Source organism: Dendrobates tinctorius, unplaced genomic scaffold (genome assembly GCF_039654945.1).
Source record: "Dendrobates tinctorius isolate UK_male_01 unplaced genomic scaffold, ASM3965494v1 ptg000174l, whole genome shotgun sequence".
Classification (NCBI taxonomy): Eukaryota; Metazoa; Chordata; class Amphibia; order Anura; family Dendrobatidae; genus Dendrobates; species Dendrobates tinctorius.
Window position 1 is genome coordinate 13,430,282 of NW_027361841.1, and position 22,084 is coordinate 13,452,365.

The 22,084-nt window shown below is 43.4% G+C and overlaps 1 protein-coding gene across 4 annotated transcripts in view; it reads left to right on the plus strand.

Moving 5' to 3' along the window:
• CACNA2D1 (calcium voltage-gated channel auxiliary subunit alpha2delta 1) overlaps positions 1 to 22,084 on the plus strand; it is a 1,206,813-nt gene that overhangs the window by 1,142,461 nt on the left and 42,268 nt on the right. For all 4 annotated transcript variants that reach the window (XM_073551318.1, XM_073551320.1, XM_073551319.1 and 1 more), the window contains 4 exons: positions 9,601 to 9,642; positions 13,285 to 13,356; positions 16,604 to 16,756; positions 16,839 to 16,891. In XM_073551318.1, the coding sequence (XP_073407419.1) occupies positions 9,601 to 9,642; positions 13,285 to 13,356; positions 16,604 to 16,756; positions 16,839 to 16,891 (320 nt within the window). The remainder of the gene's footprint in view (positions 1 to 9,600; positions 9,643 to 13,284; positions 13,357 to 16,603; positions 16,757 to 16,838; positions 16,892 to 22,084) is intronic.

A 22,084-nucleotide genomic window follows, 5' to 3' on the forward strand; every position in this document is an offset into this window, starting at 1 on the left:
AGCTGTGCGTAAGCCATCCTGTCGACCACCTCTATCCACTGCACACAAGCAGAAACGGCTCCAGTGGGCCAAATGATGCATGAAGACTGACTTCCAAACTGTTTTGTTCACCGATGAGTGCCGTGCAGCGCTCGATGGTCCAGATGGATGGAGTAGAGGATGGCTGGTTGATGGACACCCCATGAAAACATGGCTAAGGCACCAACAAGGAGGAGGTGGCGTAATGTTTTGGGCTGGAATCATGGGGAGAGAGATTGTCGGCCCCTTTAGGATCCCTGAAGGGGTAAAGATGAACTCCATAATCTATGTGGAGTTTCTAAAACAGCACTTCCTGCCATGGTTCAAGAGGAAGAACCGTGCTTTCCGCAGCAAGATCATTTTCATGCATGGTAATGCACCGTCTCATGCTGCAAATAACACATCTGCATCTCTGGCTGCTATGGGCATAAAAGAGGATAAACTTATGGTGTGGCCACCATCTTCCCCTGACCTCAACCCCATTGAGAACCTCTGGAGCATCATCAAAAGGAGTGTCTATGATGGCGGGAGGCAGTTCACATCTAAGCAACAGCTCTGGGAGGCTATTCTGTCCACATGCAAAACAATTGAAGCACAAATCATCCAAAAACTGACAAATTCAATGGACAAGAGAGTTCAGAAGCTTCTTTCGAACAAGTTGTCCTATGTGCAAATGTAACATCACCTAGAATAAAGTTTTGACTTGAAAACTGTTTGATTTCATTTTGTAATAAGCTGATAATGCTTATAATTTCACAATTGACCTTTTTTTGTTCAAAATAAAAATAAAAAGGTTGAAAACTCTGCTGTGCATAATAATTTGGAACATGCATTTTGAGTTGTTTATTTTTAAAAATATACTGTTTTCATAGGCAGTTTGTTCAAAACGTTGCAATTATACTAGAATATTAGATGACTGGAAAATAACAATGACTGCAATTCATATAGGTAATTTAGAGAAAATATGAGGAAATATTTTTTGCATAATAATTTGGAACACAGTGTATATATATATATATATATATATATATATATATAGATATAGATATATATATAGTAGGGATGTGACTCGCTCAAGTGCAGTAGGAGACAATTATGAGGCAGGTTTTCCCAAAGTCCATGAGGTTTATTCGCTTCATAAACCCACAAGGCAGCGTAACACTGAAAAGTAACCTTCAGCTCAGGCAAAGGAAAACAAAACGTCCGTGGCTTCAGACTCGGACCGAGAGCCTCAGCACATGCTAGGAGCTGTAGTCCTCCCCATATACACTTTCTGTAGTGTCCCACCTGGACACATGGAAGTCTGTCCACACTCAGACAGACTCTCTCACACTCTCTCACATGTGCCAAACACCTCAATTACATAGCCCTGTAACCACACCCACAGGTGATCACATGGCTATGACATCACTAAAGGTTGTATTGCACATAGACACACACAGGCTTCCCTGATACAGTGTAACAGAAAGATCAGCAGTACCTCTGCTGATCAATACACCCTGGAGACTGCATCCAAAGGCCACCCACCTTGAGACCCATAATGGTCATTTAGGACCCTGCTCCTGTTACCACACTGAATGTGCCTGTACACCCGTCCTGGGACACCCACACAGCGCCCCCTAGCTGACATAGTGGTCACTACACCACATACCTCCCCCCTCTGTTCAAACTTGTGGGGTTGAACACATGACATCACCCAGGTATCTTGAGACCTGGCACCCATGTCACCTTGCCCTACAAGTCGATAGGACCATCTCCGTCTGTTTTGGTAGTCATACTGCATCATATTTACGTTAGGCCTCACCCTCCCCCAGCGGTCAGTATCTTGGCCCTGGGCTTTGGCCTTCCCGTCAACATCCGTCAGTGTGACCAGACACTCTTTAGTCTCCACCTGTCTGCAGTGCGCTCCGTCACCTGACCTTTCTCTCACTGGCTGGCTCTTCCAGTTCGCATGGTCATGAGTCCCACGTCCAGCTGGGCCAACTGGCTGGTCTGAGTCTGACCCTCTGTCGCTATGTCCACCACCGAGTCTCGTGCCTATGTTACTAAGATTAGAACAGCCACTTGCGGACTCTCGACGTTCTTGCCTTCGACTACCTGTCCTTTCATTCCTTGGAGGATCCCTTCGGGTCCTTACACCTTGGGTTGGAGGTGGACGCCACCTGACATTCTCTATCTGCTCATTCATCTGCAGTCGTTCCTGTCTTAGCTGCTCAATCTCCTTCAGGTACGCTACCCGATATTCCAGGAGCATGCGAAGCTTCCAAATGCTTTCCACCGAACCAACCACAATGACAGGAACCATGTCATCTTCAACAATGACTTGGATTTCACCAGCAGTTGGGATCCTCACTCTCTTCACACTGGATCGATTCACCATCTCCTGCATCACCTTTCCAAGTCTGCCAACGACTTTCCCCACCAGATTTCTGGGTACCGGAATTATGTCTTCCACCAAGCCCAGCCGACTTTGAGCTTCCCTTGCAAGCTCCAGACGTCGAGCGGCTTTCCTATTACGCTTCACGAGCACCTGTTTCGTGCGGAGACATTGTAGGTGCATCTCCTTCAGGACAGCCACCCTTCTCTCTGTGTCTTCCGTTTCGGCCAGTATCACCAACTGGTCTGTTTCTGGTGCCCAACTCACATTATAGGCCTTTACTGCCTTTTTAAAGGTCTCATGCACACCTTCGCTGGCACACGCTTCTGGCACGTCTTCAGGTACCTCCATCATGCACTTGAAGGCCATGGACTTGCTCTCATCCTGGACAGATGGCTCTGGGTTCCCCACAGACACTTCCCTCAAGGTATCTGCCAAGACCGGGTGACTGTCTTGTGCAGCTCGTGGCTCACCATCTTCCTGAGATTTACAGTCCTCAGGACCCTTTTCCGAGATGGACTTTGGCAGTTCTGCCTTGCTATCAGTCGGGCACGGCCGCTGTACGTCTTCACCCATCCACTTTTCCCGTAGAAGACCTTTTACTACTCCACTGAGTTCTTGCAGAACTTTATCTCGCTCCTCTGCCAGGTAGCGATGCTGATCCTCTCTCCTGAGAATCTCCTGTTGATGCTTCTCTTGGGCCTCTCTGAGCACGTCCATATCTTCCAACAGGGTCTTGTTCATGGTTTTACACGCTGACAGGTGACCTCTGAGCTCAGAGACTTCCTTCTCCAGCTCATCCACTCTGTGCTCAGCTGCTTGCCTTAGGACTCTTTCCCGTTCGACATGTTCTGTTACAGTCTCCTTTATCAGCTGTATCTCACGATCCTGCTCTCTTTTGTCCATCACGTGTCTCACCACTACCTCTTTAATTATATCGTTAAAGGGTACCACTGGGTCAGTCACCAGTCGAGTGAACCCTCCAGTTACCGTCCAGCACCAATGTGTCTACTCCAGTCGTCTCATCTCCCAGCCCACCATCTGTCTTATCACGAGATGTCAGGTCCGTCAGTTGGGCAGATGTACTTCTTCCTCTGGTCAGTTCTACCTCTGACCTGTCCATGTCAGGAGCAGTCACTGTCTCAGTGTCTGCTTGTCCCACAGTCGAAGCACCTCCATCGTCCGACCAAACGTCATCAAACAAAAAAAAGTCCCGTCCCCTCTCCCAGGCATAGACTAAGTCCCGTGGTATTCCTCCCCCTTGGCAGTCACCACCTTTGGTCCCCTCAAACACTACTCTGTCTACTGCGTAGTTCACTGTGACCCCGTGTTTACAGCGAACAATGACGTTTTTCTCGGTCAGAGAGAAAACGAGAGGCGTTCCTGTCAGAGTCACCTGACTCTCTGAGTCCAGCCGACCAAAGGCTCCTTCCCGGTGCAGCATCACTGTACACATCTGTGGCCCGTCATTACTCACTGGAAAGGATATTCCACATTCTGAAAAAGACCTGCACATACACTGCGGTACTCCAGACATACCCACTGAGTCACCCAGTGCTGTCACTTCTTCACACTTGGCCCCTTTCTGGACCACCACCCCACTTTGGGTTGCCACTCCAATTTGGGTCACCGCCCCTTTTGGGACTCCACCCCTTTTGGGGTTACCACTCCCATTTGGGTCACCGCCCCTTTTTGGTTACCACTCCCTTTTGGGTCACCGCCCCCTTTTGCGACTCCACCCCTTTTGGGGTTACCACTCCCTTTTGGGATTTCCCCATGTCCGTTCTGCAGAACTTCTTATGCCACAGTTCACACCACACAGTTTGTCTCTCACGATACCAGACAAGTCCTTGCTGGCACCACCACAGCTTCTGCTGTCACAAACCACCGGCACCTCCGGCTGCCGTTCACACACACACAGCGTCTGGTGTCACTGCAGTTCCTGCTGCGCCGTCTTCGTGGATGCGCCGATCCACCGGAAGCCGCTTGTCCCCTTCATAACCCCGCCGGGTTGCCGGAAGCCGCTTGTCACCATCAAAGATAAAAAAAACCACAAAAGTGCGCCCATAGGGCCTTACCAGTGCAGGTATAATGGGTTATGAAGCAATAATACAGGGTACTCGCCCTTAATAGTTGTGTAAAGCCACAACTACTGTATCCTCTTAGTCACATGCAATAAAGCTTCAGCAGGATGGTGTAGACAGACAGCGTCTGCTACCAATGCTCAAGGAGGAGATCCCAACAAGAAAACACCAGGTCCCTGTGCTGCGAGACCTTCGTGACCCCACTGAGCCACAGCAAGCACCTTCAGGTTTTGTAGAGGAAAAAAAAAACAAAAAAAAAAACACATGCACAGTCTCTCACGTGTCCTGTCCGTGTGCCACTCAGAACGTACCATCTCCACCTGAGAACGTCCAACACACAGGGCACACCGAGTGCTATTCAGGGAGCCAACCCTCCTCCCAGGGTCTCCCAACACACCGGCCTCACCAGGTCCAGGGGCTCAGCGGGTGCTCTTCAGGACATCCGTCTCCGCCAGAGACTGCCCAACACACACCTCACCAGGTCCAAGGTCATATCACGTGTCCCAGGGATACGATTCCTCTCCCAGAACCTCCCAACACTGACCATCCAGGACCTTGCTCACTGACCCCTCCAGGAACACAGTCTCTCACTGACCCTGGTCACTGCAACACAGACTCCTGTCTGTTACCTTTGTCGGCCACACAGGTTCTCGGATGCCTCTTCTCCTCAGAGGTATCCCACAAATATTAATAGTCACTTTCTCTGACCTCGGTCAGTATTACTCACGGTTGTCAGACCGTCTGCTCTCCTGGCTCAGAATCGCCAGCACTGCCACACGTGCTTCTGGGAATCGCTGCCCGCAGTCTGTCACCAATTGTAGGGATGTGACTCGATCAAGTGCAGCGGGAGACAATTATGAGGCAGGTTTTCCCAACGTCCATGAGGTTTATTCACTTCATAAACCCACAAGGCAGCGTAACACTGAAAAGTAACCTTCAGCTCAGGCAAAGGAAAACAAAACGTCCGTGGCTTCAGACTCAGACCGAGAGCCTCAGCACATGCTGGGAGCTGTAGTCCTCCCCATATACACTTTCTGTAGTGTCCCACCTGGACACATGGAAGTCTGTCCACACTCAGACAGACTCTCTCATGTGCCAAACACCTCAATTACATAGCCCTGTAACCACACCCACAGGTGATCACATGGCTATGACATCACTAAAGGTTGTATTGCACATAGACACACACACAGGCTTCCCTGACACAGTGTAACAGAAAGATCAGCAGTACCTCTGCTGATCAATACACCCTGGAGCCTGCATCCCTAGGCCACCCACCTTGAGACCCATAATGGTCATTTAGGACCCTGCTCCTGTTACCACACTGAATGTGCCTGTACACCCGTCCTGGGACACCCACACAGCGCCCCCTAACTGACATAGTGGTCACTACACCACAATATATATATATATATATATATACAAGAATTAACTAGGGATGTTTAAATCTACAAAGATTTCAATTTTCCAAATCACACAGATTTTATTGTGATTAGAGATGAGCAAATATGTTCAATAAATGATCACCAAACATAAATTCGGTATGAATATGGTACATTTGGATTCGTGATCAGTAACACAAGCATTTTTCTTAAAATCAGAAAAAGTCGGTAACATTCAGTAAAAGATAGAATGAAAGCCAGCAATTAATATGCCGCGTTCAGTAAAATCTCAGCGTGACCGTTTAGAATGGAATAGATTCAATAGATATATACACATAGGATAGGTAGATATATAGATGCTTCATAGTGTAAAATCATTGCAGAAGCCCACAAGATAGAAAAGATGGATTACCTACAGTAAATACAAATAGAATAGGTAGATATATAGATGTCAGTGACAAATACAATTAGCACAGTGTTTGTGCAGCTTATTTGTACATGTATTTAATTATTAAAAGATTAGTTTTCTGAAAAAAATGGTGTTGGCTCCCACGTAATTTTTGTAATTAGCAGAGGGAAAGCCAATGGCAAGGGGCAGATGTTTATAGCCTGGAATGGGGGTAATACCTTTGGAGCTTCCCAGGCTATTAATATCAGCTCAGAGTTGTATAATTAGCCTTTACTGGCTATTAAAATGGAGGACCCCCAAAAAATGACATAGGGTCCCCCTATAATAACCAACAAAGGCTATGCAGACAGCTGCAGGCTGATATTAATAGCTTAGGAAGGGGCCATGGATACTGGCCTTCCAGGCTAAAAACATCAGCTCACAGCCACCCCAGAAAAGGCGCATCTCTAAGATGTGCCAATCCTGGCACTTAGGCTCGCTCTTCCCACTTGCCCTGTAGCGGTGGCAAGTGGAGTGAAAGTTGGGGGGGTTTATGTCACCTTTGTATTGTCAGGTGTCATCAAGCCCAGAGGTTAGTAATGGAGAGGAGTCTATAAGACACCCCCATTGCTAACCCCATAGTCACATTGTAAGAAAACACAGACACTCAGAAAAAGTCCTTTAATTGAAAGAATGACACAGAATCCTTTAATAATCTTAACTAAACCATACTTACGACCTCGCCTATTCCCCCGATGCCCTTGTCGTCTGCAAAAGAGGTAAAAACACAAGCAATAATATTCCTACCTTTCCGCAGAGATGCTTATAATCCATTTGTCCGATGACAGAACTAGCTCTGCTACATCTAGATGGCAGGCTGCATGATGCAACCATGCAGCCTATCATCCAGTAGATACTAGTATTCCCTGTCTGAAGGCACTGTGAGTGTGAGAAAGTTCTCCTGCTCACGGTGCTGTTAGACAGGTCCTGCGAGTTCATGGCCAATCAACTCACTTAACCTATGTGACATCAGCACGAGCGCCATGGGAAATTTTCCCACAGTGCTGAGGTCATGGCTGTTCAGCCTTCTGGGAACGCAGCCTCAGTGACTGGAGGTAACCTTGCTGATATCATCGCTAGTCACTCAGGCTGCGCTCGCAGCAGTTCATTCCCCAGTGGTTCTCAGCCTAGGCGGTCGCATCTTGGCATTATCCAGGTTGAAAACTATTAATCCAGACATGGATTATGGCATGGGACAGAACGAAAGACAGGTATGGTATATTGTTGATTTTTTAATTTTTGTTTTATTACAGGAGAATGAGGAATTCTGTGGAGTAAGGCGTTAGATGAATATAACTGTGTTTGTTATTTTTAAATAAAAAGGAAAACTGTGTTTAGTCTTATTTCTAATAAAGGACTTAATTTTGGCTGTGTCTTTATTTACCATACAACTATAGGATTAGTAATGAATAGGTGTCATATAGTCACTTATCCATTACTAATCTCTGGGCTTAATATCACCTGACGATACAGACGTGAGATCAATCTCACAAATATGAACACCACTTGCCACCGCTACAGGGCAAGTGGGAAGAGCTGGGAAAAGCGCCAAAATTGGCAAGGCTGGTTTTCAAAAATTGTGGGACCCCACGCTGATTTTTAAATTATTTATAAAAGTAATTTAAAAAAAGGTGTGGGAACCCCTCTATACCTAATAACTTGCCTTGCTGAAGCTGACAGCTGAGGGTTGCACCCCCCCAGCAGTGAGTTTTGCCTTTCTGGTTATCAAAAATAAAGGGGAACCCACGCAGGTCTTTTTTATTGCTATTTATTTACAGCTCACTGTTATTAGCGGTAGCTGGTGTCAGATGATGAAAGTTGTAGTCCCATCAGCTGACATCAGTGACCAGAGGTAAACTTTATACCTCTGATCACAGCTGAGCGCTCATGCTGTCTTTTGACAGCATGGGAACTGTGGCTCATTAATAGATGATTAAATCTGCACATATAGCAAATTCGGTGATTGTGAGCCGAACCGAACATTGAAATATTCGCTCATCTCTAATTGTGATATTCAATTTCCAGCAAAATTATTCTATGCAAATTGTAGGTTCTTTATAATGCTCTTGTGTTTTTTCTAGACCCCAGAATCTATGATTCTATGAGTATAATAAAAGTAGGATGTCAAAAAAGAATGTGTATCTCACCGCTCACCTGACCCGTAATCCCCACAGCCCACAGTCCAGTCCTCAGCTTTTTTTCTTCCCCTCTTCCCTCCATTCTCTTTGTCCACTTCACTCAATGCCATTGATCCAACTATGTCTCTGAAATTATTGTGCTGACCAGGTCATGGGTAATGCAATTTGTAACATCACGATGTGTGGCACAACAGCATGGTGTGCAGTGACATCAGAGGCCTTGTGTTGCTAGTGATGGAAGCCAGGACTTGAGTGAACTGACTGAAATGGTTACACATGTTAAGAAAGATGAAAATTAGAAGCATGGAGGACCGGTCATCGGGCTGCAAGGGCAACACATATGAGTGGTGGGATGATTTTATTAGTGTTTTACCATTTGCGTGGTTCTCCATGGTGCACCAAAATGGCTGCTGCAGCTAGCCACCATTTTGCTGAATTCACGCAGATTGAAAATGCAAAAAATCAGTATTCTAGATATAGTTTTTTTATATTAAAGGAGAAATTTAAACACAAAAAAATCTGCTCAACTTTACTATTAACTCATTGCTTTACTACTATATTTTTATGGGAGTAATTACTAGGAATTCATCAGCAGTGAATTTTCAGTTAGGATCTGGTACACAGAGCATTACACACTAAGTGATTGTTGGATAAATGTGAAACGAGTAATGGTTTTCTATAAGAAGTTACAACTATTATAATCTAATTATAGAAGGAATGTTATACAAGTGGTTTAGCTCTGGTTCAGTCCATTGACACAGGAAGTGCAACCACATAAGTTGAATACTGATCTAATGAGCAACGCAGTAAAGTCAGATTGTCTTTCTGTGACATTTAACATCTTAATCAGTGCTATTTTCTTCTGTAATACAGCACAATGGGTGTACCAAATATGGGACATGAGCATAACATGATTTGTTTTATTGATATCAGGATAATCACCAGAAATGACTATTTACATAGTCTACTGACATAGCGTAAATTTACATAACAAAAGTCTATTTTATTAGCTTGAATCCTGTTAACAATGCGATTTTGCGATGTTCTCTCTTTCCTTGGAACAATGTTACTGTTGTCTTCAGAATACTCCCAGAGCTAAATGATATTCCTTTGTGTCTTTTTAATGAATACAATTTCCATTTCCCCTTTCTAGTGCAAGATGGATGAAGTCTGTAACTGTAAACTGGACAGCTCGGTAAGCGTTCTCAATTTTGTATAAAATAGAAATCTAGAGCTACAGCTGTGTTTTCCCAGATGATGGGGGGTTCATGATCAGTGATTATTTTAAATGAAAATACGATATATTGTTTTTCTGAAAATGTGGCAGTTATAGTTTGATTTTGCGAAAAGAGTTCGCAACTAAATGAAATGTCAAGTTATTTTTTGTCAGCACATATAAAATGATAACCTGTATTATTTTGAAGAAATCAAGTAACAGTATACTGAAACTGCTGGGCATATCCAATAAAGACCTGCTATTTAGCATCAATATCTTCCAGATATCTAGTTACATGTAGTTTAAGGGGACCAGTCTTGAGAATGTTATCTGTTTAACTAAATTCATGATGATATAAGGTATAAAATTACCATTTGTACCTCTTCCTGACATATGATGTACTGATATGTCATATATCAGATTCCTACCTTTGAAGCATGCTCAGAAGCTGAGCCTGCATTATCCCCAGCACAGCAAATGATGGCTGTGTTGTTGAACCATCATATGCCTTTGATAGCAGCAAATGGAGCTCAGCTCCGCTTGCTGCTGTTAACTCCATAAATGCCACTGTCAATCTCTGACACTGACATTTAATGCACACTGCCCAGGCAGTGTCATTCAACTTGCTAATCGCTTTCACAGGACACAATTTCGGGGTGTTGAATGGTTGCCATGATAGTCAGTGGTCTATTGAAGACCTCTAAGTCAATAATAACGGTGGATATTGTCTATAGAAAACCAAGATTTTTAATATATACAGTGGGTACGGAAAGTATTCCGACCCCTTTAAATTTTTCACTCTTTGTTTCATTGCAGCCACTTGGTTAATTCAGAAAAGTTCATTTGTTTCACATTAATTTACACGCTGCACCACATCTTAACTGAAAAAAATAGAAATATAGAATGTTTTGTAAGTTTAGCAAAAAAGATAAACTAAAATATCACATGGTCATAAGTATTCAGACCCTTTGCTTAGTATTGAGTAGAAGCACCCTTTTGAGCTATTACAGCCTTAATTCTTCTTCGGAATGATACAAGATTTTCATACCTGGACATGGGGATTCTCTGCCATTATTCCTTGCAGATCCTCTCTAGTTCCGTAAGATTAGATGGTCAACGGTGGTGGGCAGTCATTTTCAGGTCTCTCCAGAGATGCTCAATTGGGTTTAGGTCAGGACTCAGGCTGGGCCAGTCAAGAATGGTCACAGAATTGTTCTGAAGCCACTACTTTGTTATTTTAGCTGTGTGCTTAGGGTCATTGTCTTGTTGGAAAGTGAACCTTTGGCCAAGTCTGAGGTCCAGAGCACTCTGGAAGAGGTTTTCATCCAGGATATCTCTGTACTTGGCTGCATTCATGTTTCTTTCAATTGCAACCAGTCATCCTGTCCCTGCAGCTGAAAAACAACCTCACAGCATGATGCTGCACCACCATGTTGCACTGTTGGGATTGTATTGGGCAGGTGATGAGCAGTGTCTGGTTTTCTCCACACATACCGCTTAGAATTAATCACCAAAAAGTTCTATCTTTGTCTCATCAGACCAGAGAATCTTATTTCTCATAGTCTGGGAGTCCTTCATGTGTTTTTCAGCAAACTCTATGCAGGATTTCATGTCTGGTACTGAGGAGAGGCTTCCGTCAGGCCATTCTGCCATAAAGGCACGACTGGTGGAGGGCTGCAGTGATAGTTCACTTTATGGCACTTTCGCCCATCTCCCTACTGCATCTGTGGAGCTCAGCCACAGTGATCTTGGGGTTCTTCTTTACCTCTCTCACCAAGGCTCTTCTCCCACGATTGCTCAGTTTAGCTGGACAGCCAGGTCTAGGAAGACTTCTGGTAGTCCCAAACTTCTTCCATTTAAGGATTATGGAGGCCACTGTGCTCTTTGGAACCTTGAGTACTGCAGTAATTCTTTTGTACCCTTTGCCAGATGTGTGCCTTATCACAATTCTGTCTCTGAGCTCCTTGCCAGTTCCTTTGGCCTCATGATTCTCATTTGGTCTGGCATGCACTGTGAGCTGTGAAGTCTTATATAGACAGGTGTGTGCCTTGACAAATCAAGTCCTATTGGTTTAATTACCCACAGCTGGACTCCAATGAAGGATTAGAACCATCTCAAGGAGGATCACAGGGAAATGGACAGCATGTGACTTAAATATGAGTGCCTGAGCAAAGAGTCTGAAAACTTATGACCATGTGATATTTCAGTTTTTCTTTTTTAAAAAATTTCCAAAAATTTCTACATTTCTGTTTTTTTTTTAGTTAAGATGTGGTGCAGAGTGTACATTATTAATGAGAGAAAAAAATTAACTTTTTTGAATTTATCAAATGGCTGCAATGAAACAGAGTGAAAAATTTAAAGGGGTCTGAATATTTTCCATACCCACTGTCCCTACTTAGAACCTATAACATAACACACATTTAAATAAAGAAAAACATAGAAAAATATTTATACCCACCTCACCGCTCAGCTCTACAGCCCCTCTGTAAGTCTCCGCTGCCCATTTGGTCCTCACTTCATCTTCTGATCCCCAGCAGCTCATTCTGAAACCCCTGGGACTTCCAGATTTCATGAGGGCAAGTAGAGTTCTGGGTTAAAGCATGGAAGGTCATTGAATCATGACATCAGAAGGTGCCCCGTGAACTCACATGCACAAAACCCTACCAGTGATTACATCACAGGTTTCCAGAGGTCTAAAGATGGAGTAATGACTATAAAGATTTTTTATTTTTTTAAACTTTTATTGGCCCTTCGTGGTTTTGAAGAATCTGCACGGAAACAAATTGCAAAAAAATCCACATTAGAGAATGCAGTTTTTTTGTAAAATTTGTGTAAAATTCAGTTACGTTCAAATTAATTTGCTCATCTCTTCTTAGCAGTCTTCAATGTTCTACCAGTCATTTCCCATTAACTTGATTGACATCCCACTCAGTACATTCACAGGTTGAGTGGAACATCAATTAAGTTAACAGTGGGAATGATTGGAATAACAGCTGTGATTGATCAATGCTGCATTTTGCTCAGATGACCTCAATGAAGCCAGGACATACTTAGATTATAACATTACTATTTCATTTCACTGCTGCCTGCTTACTCTTGACTTCATTTCAAACATAACTTTAGATAGGAAGGCAATTCTGATGTGATAAGTTTCTTTTAAATAGGTGAAATTCTCATGACACATTTTTTAAGCACAAGTCAATGGGTAATGAATCTATATGTTACCAGTAGACTTATGTGCTATCAAGTCGATGTATAAACGCCATCTGTATAATCAATGTATTACCTATACATTGTGGCTCTCCATGCATAAATAGTGCTTGAATTCATACAAAGAAAGCAAATATCAGCCAATAAAAATTGTGTTCAGGCACTGTAATTGCAGCTTAGCTCAATACTCTTCCAATACTTTGTGCTACATGTGACATTTTCTGGTCTTTGAAAGACCACCAAACTCCCTCTTCACAAGATGTGTTTGATGAAAACAAAACATCGCAAGACATTCCCCACTTATTATAAAAACATATGAATGATTAACAGTTTTTAGAAGAAATCAAAACTATGATGTTACAGTGAATAGGAAGAAAAGCAAACTCATGAAATTTGCTTAATATTTTACAGCAATTGGACTGCATAATTCTGGATGATGGTGGTTTCCTACTAATGTCAAATCAAAAAAGTTACAATACTCAGGTATGGATTTGCATTTTACAATAATGTAATTAATCTGTGGAAGAAAAAAAAGTTTTCCAGCTCAGCAATGTGAAAGGAGCCCTATGGCAGTGCAAGGATACAACTGTGTAGGAAGCAGGACGGAGGAATAGAGATGAGTAGTATCCAGCAACAGGTCTGAGACAGCGTGATAAAAAAACCAAACATTTTTATTATATATTCATTAAAAGGCAAAAGTTAAAATTGTGACAGTCTCTGGGAACTGTACTTAGTTACTCCAGTAGATCCAATGCATTTCAAACTAGGTAGTTCTTATTCGTGGTCTGGCATCAGATTTGCACAATGTCCAGAAAGTCCAGGGCAGTCCTTAAAATACACACGTAATTTGGCCTTGTCTGAAAAATCAAATTTAAGGCTTCCATGATTTTTTGAAGCTGAAAAAATGTAGGCATATTATTTTGACTGTTGTTATCCTCATTTTACAGTGAATACAGCTGATGTCTTCATATCAGAATTATGGTCCGTAGATATGTATCACATATAATCATAATGATTTATTATGGTTTTCCAATATGTCCGTAAAATATTATCTGCCCGTTATTTGAAAAGCAATCCAGAAAAAATAGAAAGTCAAGTTCGCAACCCTGCCTCACAGTGGTTTCTGTCTGCACTAAAGTATACTGATTTGAGCCAAAAAAGGCCTCTTTAGTTCCTCAGAATATTTTTGAAGATAACTATAAGTGAAGTATTTATTGATTGGGTATTTAAATGTTCCTGTTAATATTCCTAAACCCCGAAACACGTTAGATGTGGAAGTATTATTTTACACATAAAATTTAGGAAAATGGATTACAGATGCTAAGTTGCTGAATAAACTTGGCATATGAAATCGAAAATCAATATGTAGTGTAATCTTTCTACTTGCAATGACCAAATTAAACCTGCTTGCATTGTACAGTAATAACCCTTTTTAATTGAAATTATTTTCCTGAACGTGACATTCTTAAACTAGACTTATGAAAATAATTTTGGCAGCATTAACATTTAATAAGATACGTTAAACAATACTTGTTCTTAGGGATAGTGCTATAAAATTCTTTGCAAACTGTACTTTTTTATTTCACTTTTATGACAAAAAATGGCTTTATGTTTTATTTTTTGCACTCATTTTGGATCTGGTGGATTAACCCCTTTCTGACTTTAGATGTACTATCCCGTTCATGTGTCCTGGGACTTAATGCCCATGGACAGGATAGTACATCATAGCGATCAGTGGCGCCACCTGGGGATTAGGGAAGCATCGGCAAGGAGGGGGCTCCCTCCGTGCTTCCATGCGACCCCCAGTGCAGCGCGATGTGCTGTGCTGCTCTGGGGGCCTCTGCAAAGCACAGGCATGAGGAAGCCTTGTGCAGCACCTGTCACATCACTGATCTGACACCGCACTGTCTAATGTGTCAGATCAGCGATCTAACACATGACAGTGATGTTCCACCCCCGGGACAATAAAATAAAGTTTAAAAAAAAAAAAAGTGTAAAAATAATTTAAAAAACAATCGCTAAATAAATTAAAAAAATATATTCCCTGATAAATTCATTTTTGGAAATAAAAAAACAAAACAATAAAAGTACACATATTTAGTATCGCCACGTCCGTAATGACCTGCCCTATAAAACTGTCCACTATTTGACTCCTTAAGTAAACCCCTTACAAAATAAAAATAAAACACAAAGCAAAAAACAATGCTTTATCATCATACCGCCGAACAAAAAGTGCAATAACGCGCAATCAAAAACATGGATATAAATAACCATGGTACCGCTGAAAACGTCATCTTGTCCTGCAAAAAATGAGCCACTACACAGCGTCATCAGCGAAAAATTAAAAAATAATAGCTCGCAGAATAAAGCTACGCAAAATAATTATTTTTTTTATATAAAATTGTTTTGATTGCATAAAAGCACCACTGTGTCCAGTGCTGCTGCTACACTGCATCCGGTGGTGTTGCAGGGGGGCTCTGGCGACATTTTGTGAAAGGCCAGAGCCCCCGCAGTTCTGTGGTTTCCTGTGCAGTGGACATCGGGAAAATGGCCGCTGGGGTGTGGTGCATGCGCAGATGGAGATCTTGGCACCAAGATCTTGGGAGATGAGAGATCTTGGTGCTGAGATCTCCATCTGTGCATGCGCAGCCCCCCGGTGGCCATTTTCCCAGAGTCCACAGCACAGGAAACCACGGAACTGCGGTGGCTCTGGTCTTTCACAAAATGTCGCCAGAGCCCCCCTGCAACACCACCGGATGCAGTGTAGCAGCAGCACTGGACACAGTGCAGCAGCTGCACCTGACACCCACAGCAGCGAGCTGATAAGGTATATCTGCATTATAAGACGCACCCCCATTTTACCCCCAAGTTTGGGAGAAAAAAGTGTGTCTTATAATGCGAAAAATACGGTAGTTTGTATACATGCATTTAAAGTTCATCTTTTTTAGAATGCAGGTACTGGTTATACATAAGGAAACATACTGTACATAGGTGAGTATTTACACAGCAGATTAGTCTAACTGCTGACACTTAGGGCTCGCTCACATGAGGGTATATCATGGCCTAGTGCTATCCAATGTTTTATCGGACAGCACTCTACCCAATATGATACTATAGGGCAGTGCTGACTAGCTGATTTGGCATGAAAGAAAAATTGCAGCATACTGCAAGTGCATTCAATTATTGGACCATTTGCACCCATGCAAGTCTTGGGTCATCCGAGTATAGTCTGATACGCTGACAGAGACAAAGTAAAAGATGTAGAAATGAACTTGTCCAAGTTCTTCGCACCTGTGCTATGATTCTGTCATGCGAGAGACTCAGATCACAATAAGATGACACTCGGATCAAACTCTGACAGAGTTTGAACTGAGTGTCATTAGCATAATATGCCCCATTTTCTCGAATGAGAAAACATAGAGCCGTCTGACTGCAGCCTTACACTTATATATCCACTTTACACAACAATAGAATTTATTGCTGTGTATCCAAGATTTTAAAATAATACATAATCAAACAGATGACACTGAATAAACCCACAACAACCCAGATAAAATTGATTTCATGGAACCCTCTTGGAATAAGCTAAAACAATCAAAATGTGAAAAACTAAATTGAGTATGCAAAAGTAGATCGATTTTGTGTACCGTATGTCGAAATTGAGGTATATGCAGAGGTAAATTTACCTCAAATTGTTAAGTAATATTTAAAATGCATTTATTATTTTTAGATTGGCAGGTTCTTTGGAGAAATTGACCCAAGTTTGATGAGAAAGCTGGTCAACCTTTCTGTATTTGCATTTAATAAGTCTTATGACTACCAGTCTGTATGTGATCCAGGTGAAGAACCAGCAAAAACAGCTGCCCCTCGCTCCGTTTTTGTGGTAGGTAATATTACTTAGCATTTTAATATAAAATAGTTTACTTTTTATTGGTAACACATATGTTTATGACATTTCATTATAGCCTACCATAGCAGATCTTCTAAACCTTGGATGGTGGGCTTCTGCTGCTGCATGGTAAGTATACACTACCTGGTTAGCTAAGAATAAGTCAAGAATGATCAATGTTCTAACTTAGCTATTTACTTGTAACTTAAAGGGAATCTGTCATTAGCATTTAACCCCCTGTTACATGGTCACTGGCATTGTATGTGAGGGGAGATATGTGTCATGAAGATTGCTTTATTTTGTGACCTAGAAACCCATAAGTTTCTCTCCAGCATGCTTTGTGCTTCAGGGGTTAATCAGCCATGATAAGGGAGGCTTTTTTTAGGTGAGAAGGTCAGAGATGGGTGGGATGCCTACTCACCATATCTCCCTCTCAAGGTAGTGGCTGGGGAGTTAAATGTTGAGCCATTGTTTTTTTTTTCTGCTGTGTGTTTGGAGAGGAGAGACTCCAGTTGTGGCTCCAGGAGGAGCTGAGGACTTTTTTGTGTTTTCTGCGGGTGAATCCTGCAGGAAAAGGGACTCTATTGGACTTGATCTTTGTTTTGACATTAGGCCATTAGGCCAGAAAGGCCAAGTATGCTTTATTCAACCCTGCTATGGTTTATGTTGTGCTTTTATAAATCAGCAGGTGATTTACCACAAGAGGCATTCCTGAGTTTACCACTGCAAGCAGCTGAGTCAACCCCTCACACCCCAAAACTATTTTTAGGCTCACTAAGGCTAGTTTCACACTAGCATTTGACAGAGCTGCGGAGGGCTGTGTGGCGCCCTGCATCTTTGCCACCACAAAATGGTTAAATATGTACTGTTTTGCATGTGTTTTGTAAGCAATGGGAGTTATGCGTTCTCTGCTAGAGGCCACAACACACACAATTTACCTCACTCCCTTACTTGTCTGAAGCTTAGAGCTTTGCAGACACACCCTAACTGGGAGGGGGAGGAGCAGAGTTGTTTTCAGTGAAGAACGAAGATGAAGAACGCTCCTGGAAGCCACGATATGTGCTCCCTCCAGGAGTAAAGCTAAGAAGAATCAGGGAGTCAGGCCATCCATGCTTTCAAAGCAGGGTGGTAATCTGAGAGACTGTGTGGGTTTATACAAATAACAGCAGAGTGTTTTCCCTGGGAAGACTGCAGCAAACTAGGATCAGTGAGGGATTGTGCAAGAAGGAACTCAAGCTTCACACAGGATCCAAGCTGCAAGTTGCCAGAGGAGGAATACACAGTGAGTAGGGGCTATACTGGAAGTTCTAGACTCTAGGAAGCCTTGGTCCCAGAAGGGATTAGAATAGCAGTAAGCTTACACCGAGTCACAGCAGAGTGAAAGATATCTCCCATTCTGCAGAGCAGACTGTAACCTGGTGAGAGTTGCAATATCTCCTCTGAACTGCACCTGAACTACAGTAAATGATAAAGTGACTTTCCTTGTCTCCTGCCTTATTACTCCATGCCTTCTACTTCCATCACAATGACTGGGTGTCAGCCCTGGTTGGAGAGGGTTAAACATCTGCACTGCCATCACCATCTACTCCCCCAGGGATCATCTGCAGTGCCAGCTATACTACAGTCGAACACTCCAACTGGTGTCACGAATCACTACATAAACTTTATTCCCATTCAATTCTACCCATTTTACATGACCGCCTGGGGCCACTGACCGGGTCACTGCCACTGTGACATACCCCTTTAAGACGACCGGCCAAGTACCAAGTATCCCACGGCCTCTGAGGCACGTCAGCTGCGTAGTTTCTCAGTGAAGCTCTGCCCACTGCTGCACCTCTGAACTGCACCTGAACTACAGTAAATGATAAAGTGACTTTCCTTGTCTCCTGCCTTATTACTCCATGCCTTCTACTTCCATCACAATGTCTGGGTGTCAGCCCTGGTTGGAGAGGGTTAAACATCTGCACTGCCATCACCATCTACTCCCCCAGGGATCATCTGCAGTGCCAGCTATACTACAGTCGAACACTCCAACTGGTGTCACGAATCACTACATAAACTTTATTCCCATTCAATTCTACCCATTTTACATGACTGCCTGGGGCCACTGACCGGGTCACTGCCACTGTGACATACCCCTTTAAGACGACCGGCCAAGTACCAAGTATCCCACGGCCTCTGAGGCACGTCAGCTGCGTAGTTTCTCAGTGAAGCTCTGCCCACTGCTGCACCTCCTCCATTCAGCTCTGCCTACATCTGCATGCGGCCTGCATACCTACCTTTAACATTGGGTATGCAGGCCATGCAGATGTATGCAGATGCCTCCGCATGTGTCATTTTGATGATGCGATGACCGCAGCAAAATGTAGCATGTTGCGTTTGATGCACGTCACCGCAGCATCAAAACAACGCATGCAGAGGCATCCGCATACATCCGCATGGCCTGCGTACCCAATGTTAAAGATAGGGTACACAGGAAGCATGCCGACATAGGTGGAACTGAAGGAAGAGGTGCGACAGTGGGTGGAGCTTCATGGAGGAACTATGCAGCCCTCTGCAGCTCTGACGTCCGCAAATGTGAAGCCAGCCTTAGCTCTTTCAAGTACAAGTACAATAATACCTTTGCATGGTCAGTCCATTCTTCTATTGCTGAGAAATCACAGCGGGTTTCTAAGCGCCACGTGGCACTTAGAAACCCACTGTTTACCTTGGTTACCAGCTCCCTGCACTAGCACGCTGGTAACTAAGGTACACATCGGGTTTCAAAGCACCGCGCGGCGCTTAGAAACCAGATGTTTACCTTGGTTACCAGGCTCCAGCTCGCTGATCGCTGGTCTCCCGCCTGCCACACACAGCAATGTGTGCTGGCCAGCGGGAGACTAATGATCAAAAAAATGTCCAGGCCATTCGAGGACGATCAGCAATACCCGGCAGGGGGTTCGGTCACTGATAGGTGTCACACACAGCGATGTTGCTGGTGAGATCGCTGTTGCATGACGGGGGCTTTACCCTCCAAGCACCTCCTCCTCTTGCTTGACTGACAGCTTCTATTCTGTTTGATTTAAAATGCTGATTTCTCAGCTAAAGCCACCGTGTGGCAGGCAGGAGACCAGCGAACAGCGAGCTGGAGCCTGGTAACCAAGGTAAACATCGGGTTTCTAAGTGCCTCACGGCGCTTAGAAACCAGATGTGTACCTTAGTTACCAGCGCGCTGGTGCAGGGAGCTGGTAACCAAGGTAAACAGCGGGTTTCTAAGCGCCACACAGCGCTTAGAAACCCGCTGTTTACCTTCGTTACCAGCTCCCTGCACCAGCGCGCTGGTATCTAAGGTACACAGCGACGCTGCACGCTCGTCGCCGCTGGTGCTGATCGCTGGTGAAGCTGCCTGTTTGGCAGCTCACCAGTGATCATGTAGCGACACACCAGCGATCCTGACAAGTTCATATCGTTGTCAGGATCGCTGGTGAGTCGCTATGTGTGACGGGGCCCTAAGGGAGGAAAGGACTGGCCAAGTATTGATATTTCTGGACTTGTCATTGAAAGATTTACATGCTCATGTAAACAGTTCATGGAGTGTATGAGGTGGGTGGGGGCGTAAAGGGTGATAATCCTGCTAACATATTCCTTTTAGACAAGTTTTATAATGTAAGCAATCCTATTCTTTAAGCTCTGATAGGACAAATACCTGACCATACCTTCCCTGATAGCCAAAATGAAGAGCAGCTAAGCAAACCATACTGATGGGTTCTGCCGTAGCTGTCAGATTTATAATAATTTGTAAAAGAAAGTGGTGTAAATTATAGTTTAAATTTGATATATCCTACTGAATGGTACATTGTTTTTTAGGCATTTCAAATATTAGTCTAACTTGTGGGCAGTGTACATTAAGCTTATATGGTATTTATGAATAGCCAGAGAGGTGTTAATGGTGTAAAGGCCATGAATTTTACACACGATTGTTCTGTGATTCATCTTCCAATGATTCCTCAGTCTGGGTGAAAAAATGACCTTTTACCCAACTTTTGATGTTGCAAAGACCTGGTTATTGTAGGTGACACTATTAGTGATGAAATAAGCTTAGCACTGCTTAATACTGGATTGATTATCGGCGTGCTTGTGCATGCTAGTTACTCAATCAAGTATTGCGGGTACTTTAGTGCAAAGCTCAAGTCCCAACCCACATGTTTCACAGCTTTTAGCCAATAAACATGCTGGAATTTCCAGCTATGTACGGTAATGCTGTAGCCATATTGGCTTCTGGCATTACTGTGAGTGGCTGGCCACATTGTTTCAATGGGTCTTATATGAGACCCGGTGACACGACGCTCAGTACACTGTCCTCAGTAAGTACTTCAGAGAGAGTTGTTATAGGTGCAAGAGAGTAGGTTCAATAAATAAATGATAAAAAGAATTACATGGGGTCCCTCCTATTTTTGATAACCAGCCAAGGTACATCAGACAGCTGCAGACTTATATTATCAAAATGAGAAGGTCCTTGGGTATTGGGGCCTTCCCAATCTAAAAATACCAGCCCACAGCCATCCCAGAATTGGTGCATACAGTAGAAGTGCCAATTCTGGCACTTTGCCTGGCTCTTCCCAATTGCCTGGGTTCAGTGGTAATCGGGTTAATTGGGATTGATGTCAACTGTGTAATGTCATCTGGTATCAAAACCAAGGGGTTAGTAATGGAGAGTTGTTTAACAGATACCCCCATTACAAACCCAGTAATGCAAAAAACACACACGGAAAAAGTACTTTATTTTACTAAAGACTCCCCACACACTATGCCTCATTCTGCAATTGATTTAAAAAAATGTTCCCATGAATCTTCTCCCATGTAATTCACGTTTCCCAATGTCTCTGGTATCTGTGAATAGGAGTAAAGTACTGCTTTTCACAGGTGCCGGGAAGTGTAGACTCTCAGCAGAACCGCTGGCTCAATGCTTCACTCATTGAGAGCCAGCAGCTCTGAAGGGAGTTGTCACTACCCGGCACCTGTGAAAAGCAGATGTTTGTTGCTATTCACAGATACCAGCAACATCAAGGAATGTGGATTACGGTGGAGGAGTTTCAAGGAACATTTAGAAAAAAATGGTGAGCAAGGGATAGTGTGGTGGAGTCTTTATTGCAATAAATTATTTTGTTGTGTGTGTTTTTGTCTCTTTTTTTCTTGCAAGGTTAGTAATGGGGGTGTCTTATAGACACCTCTCTCTCTTACTAACCACTTTTCTTGATGCCAGCTAACATTATACAGCTGACATCAACCCCCAAAAATATTACCTCGATTGCCACTGCACCAGGGCAATCGGGAAGAGCTGGG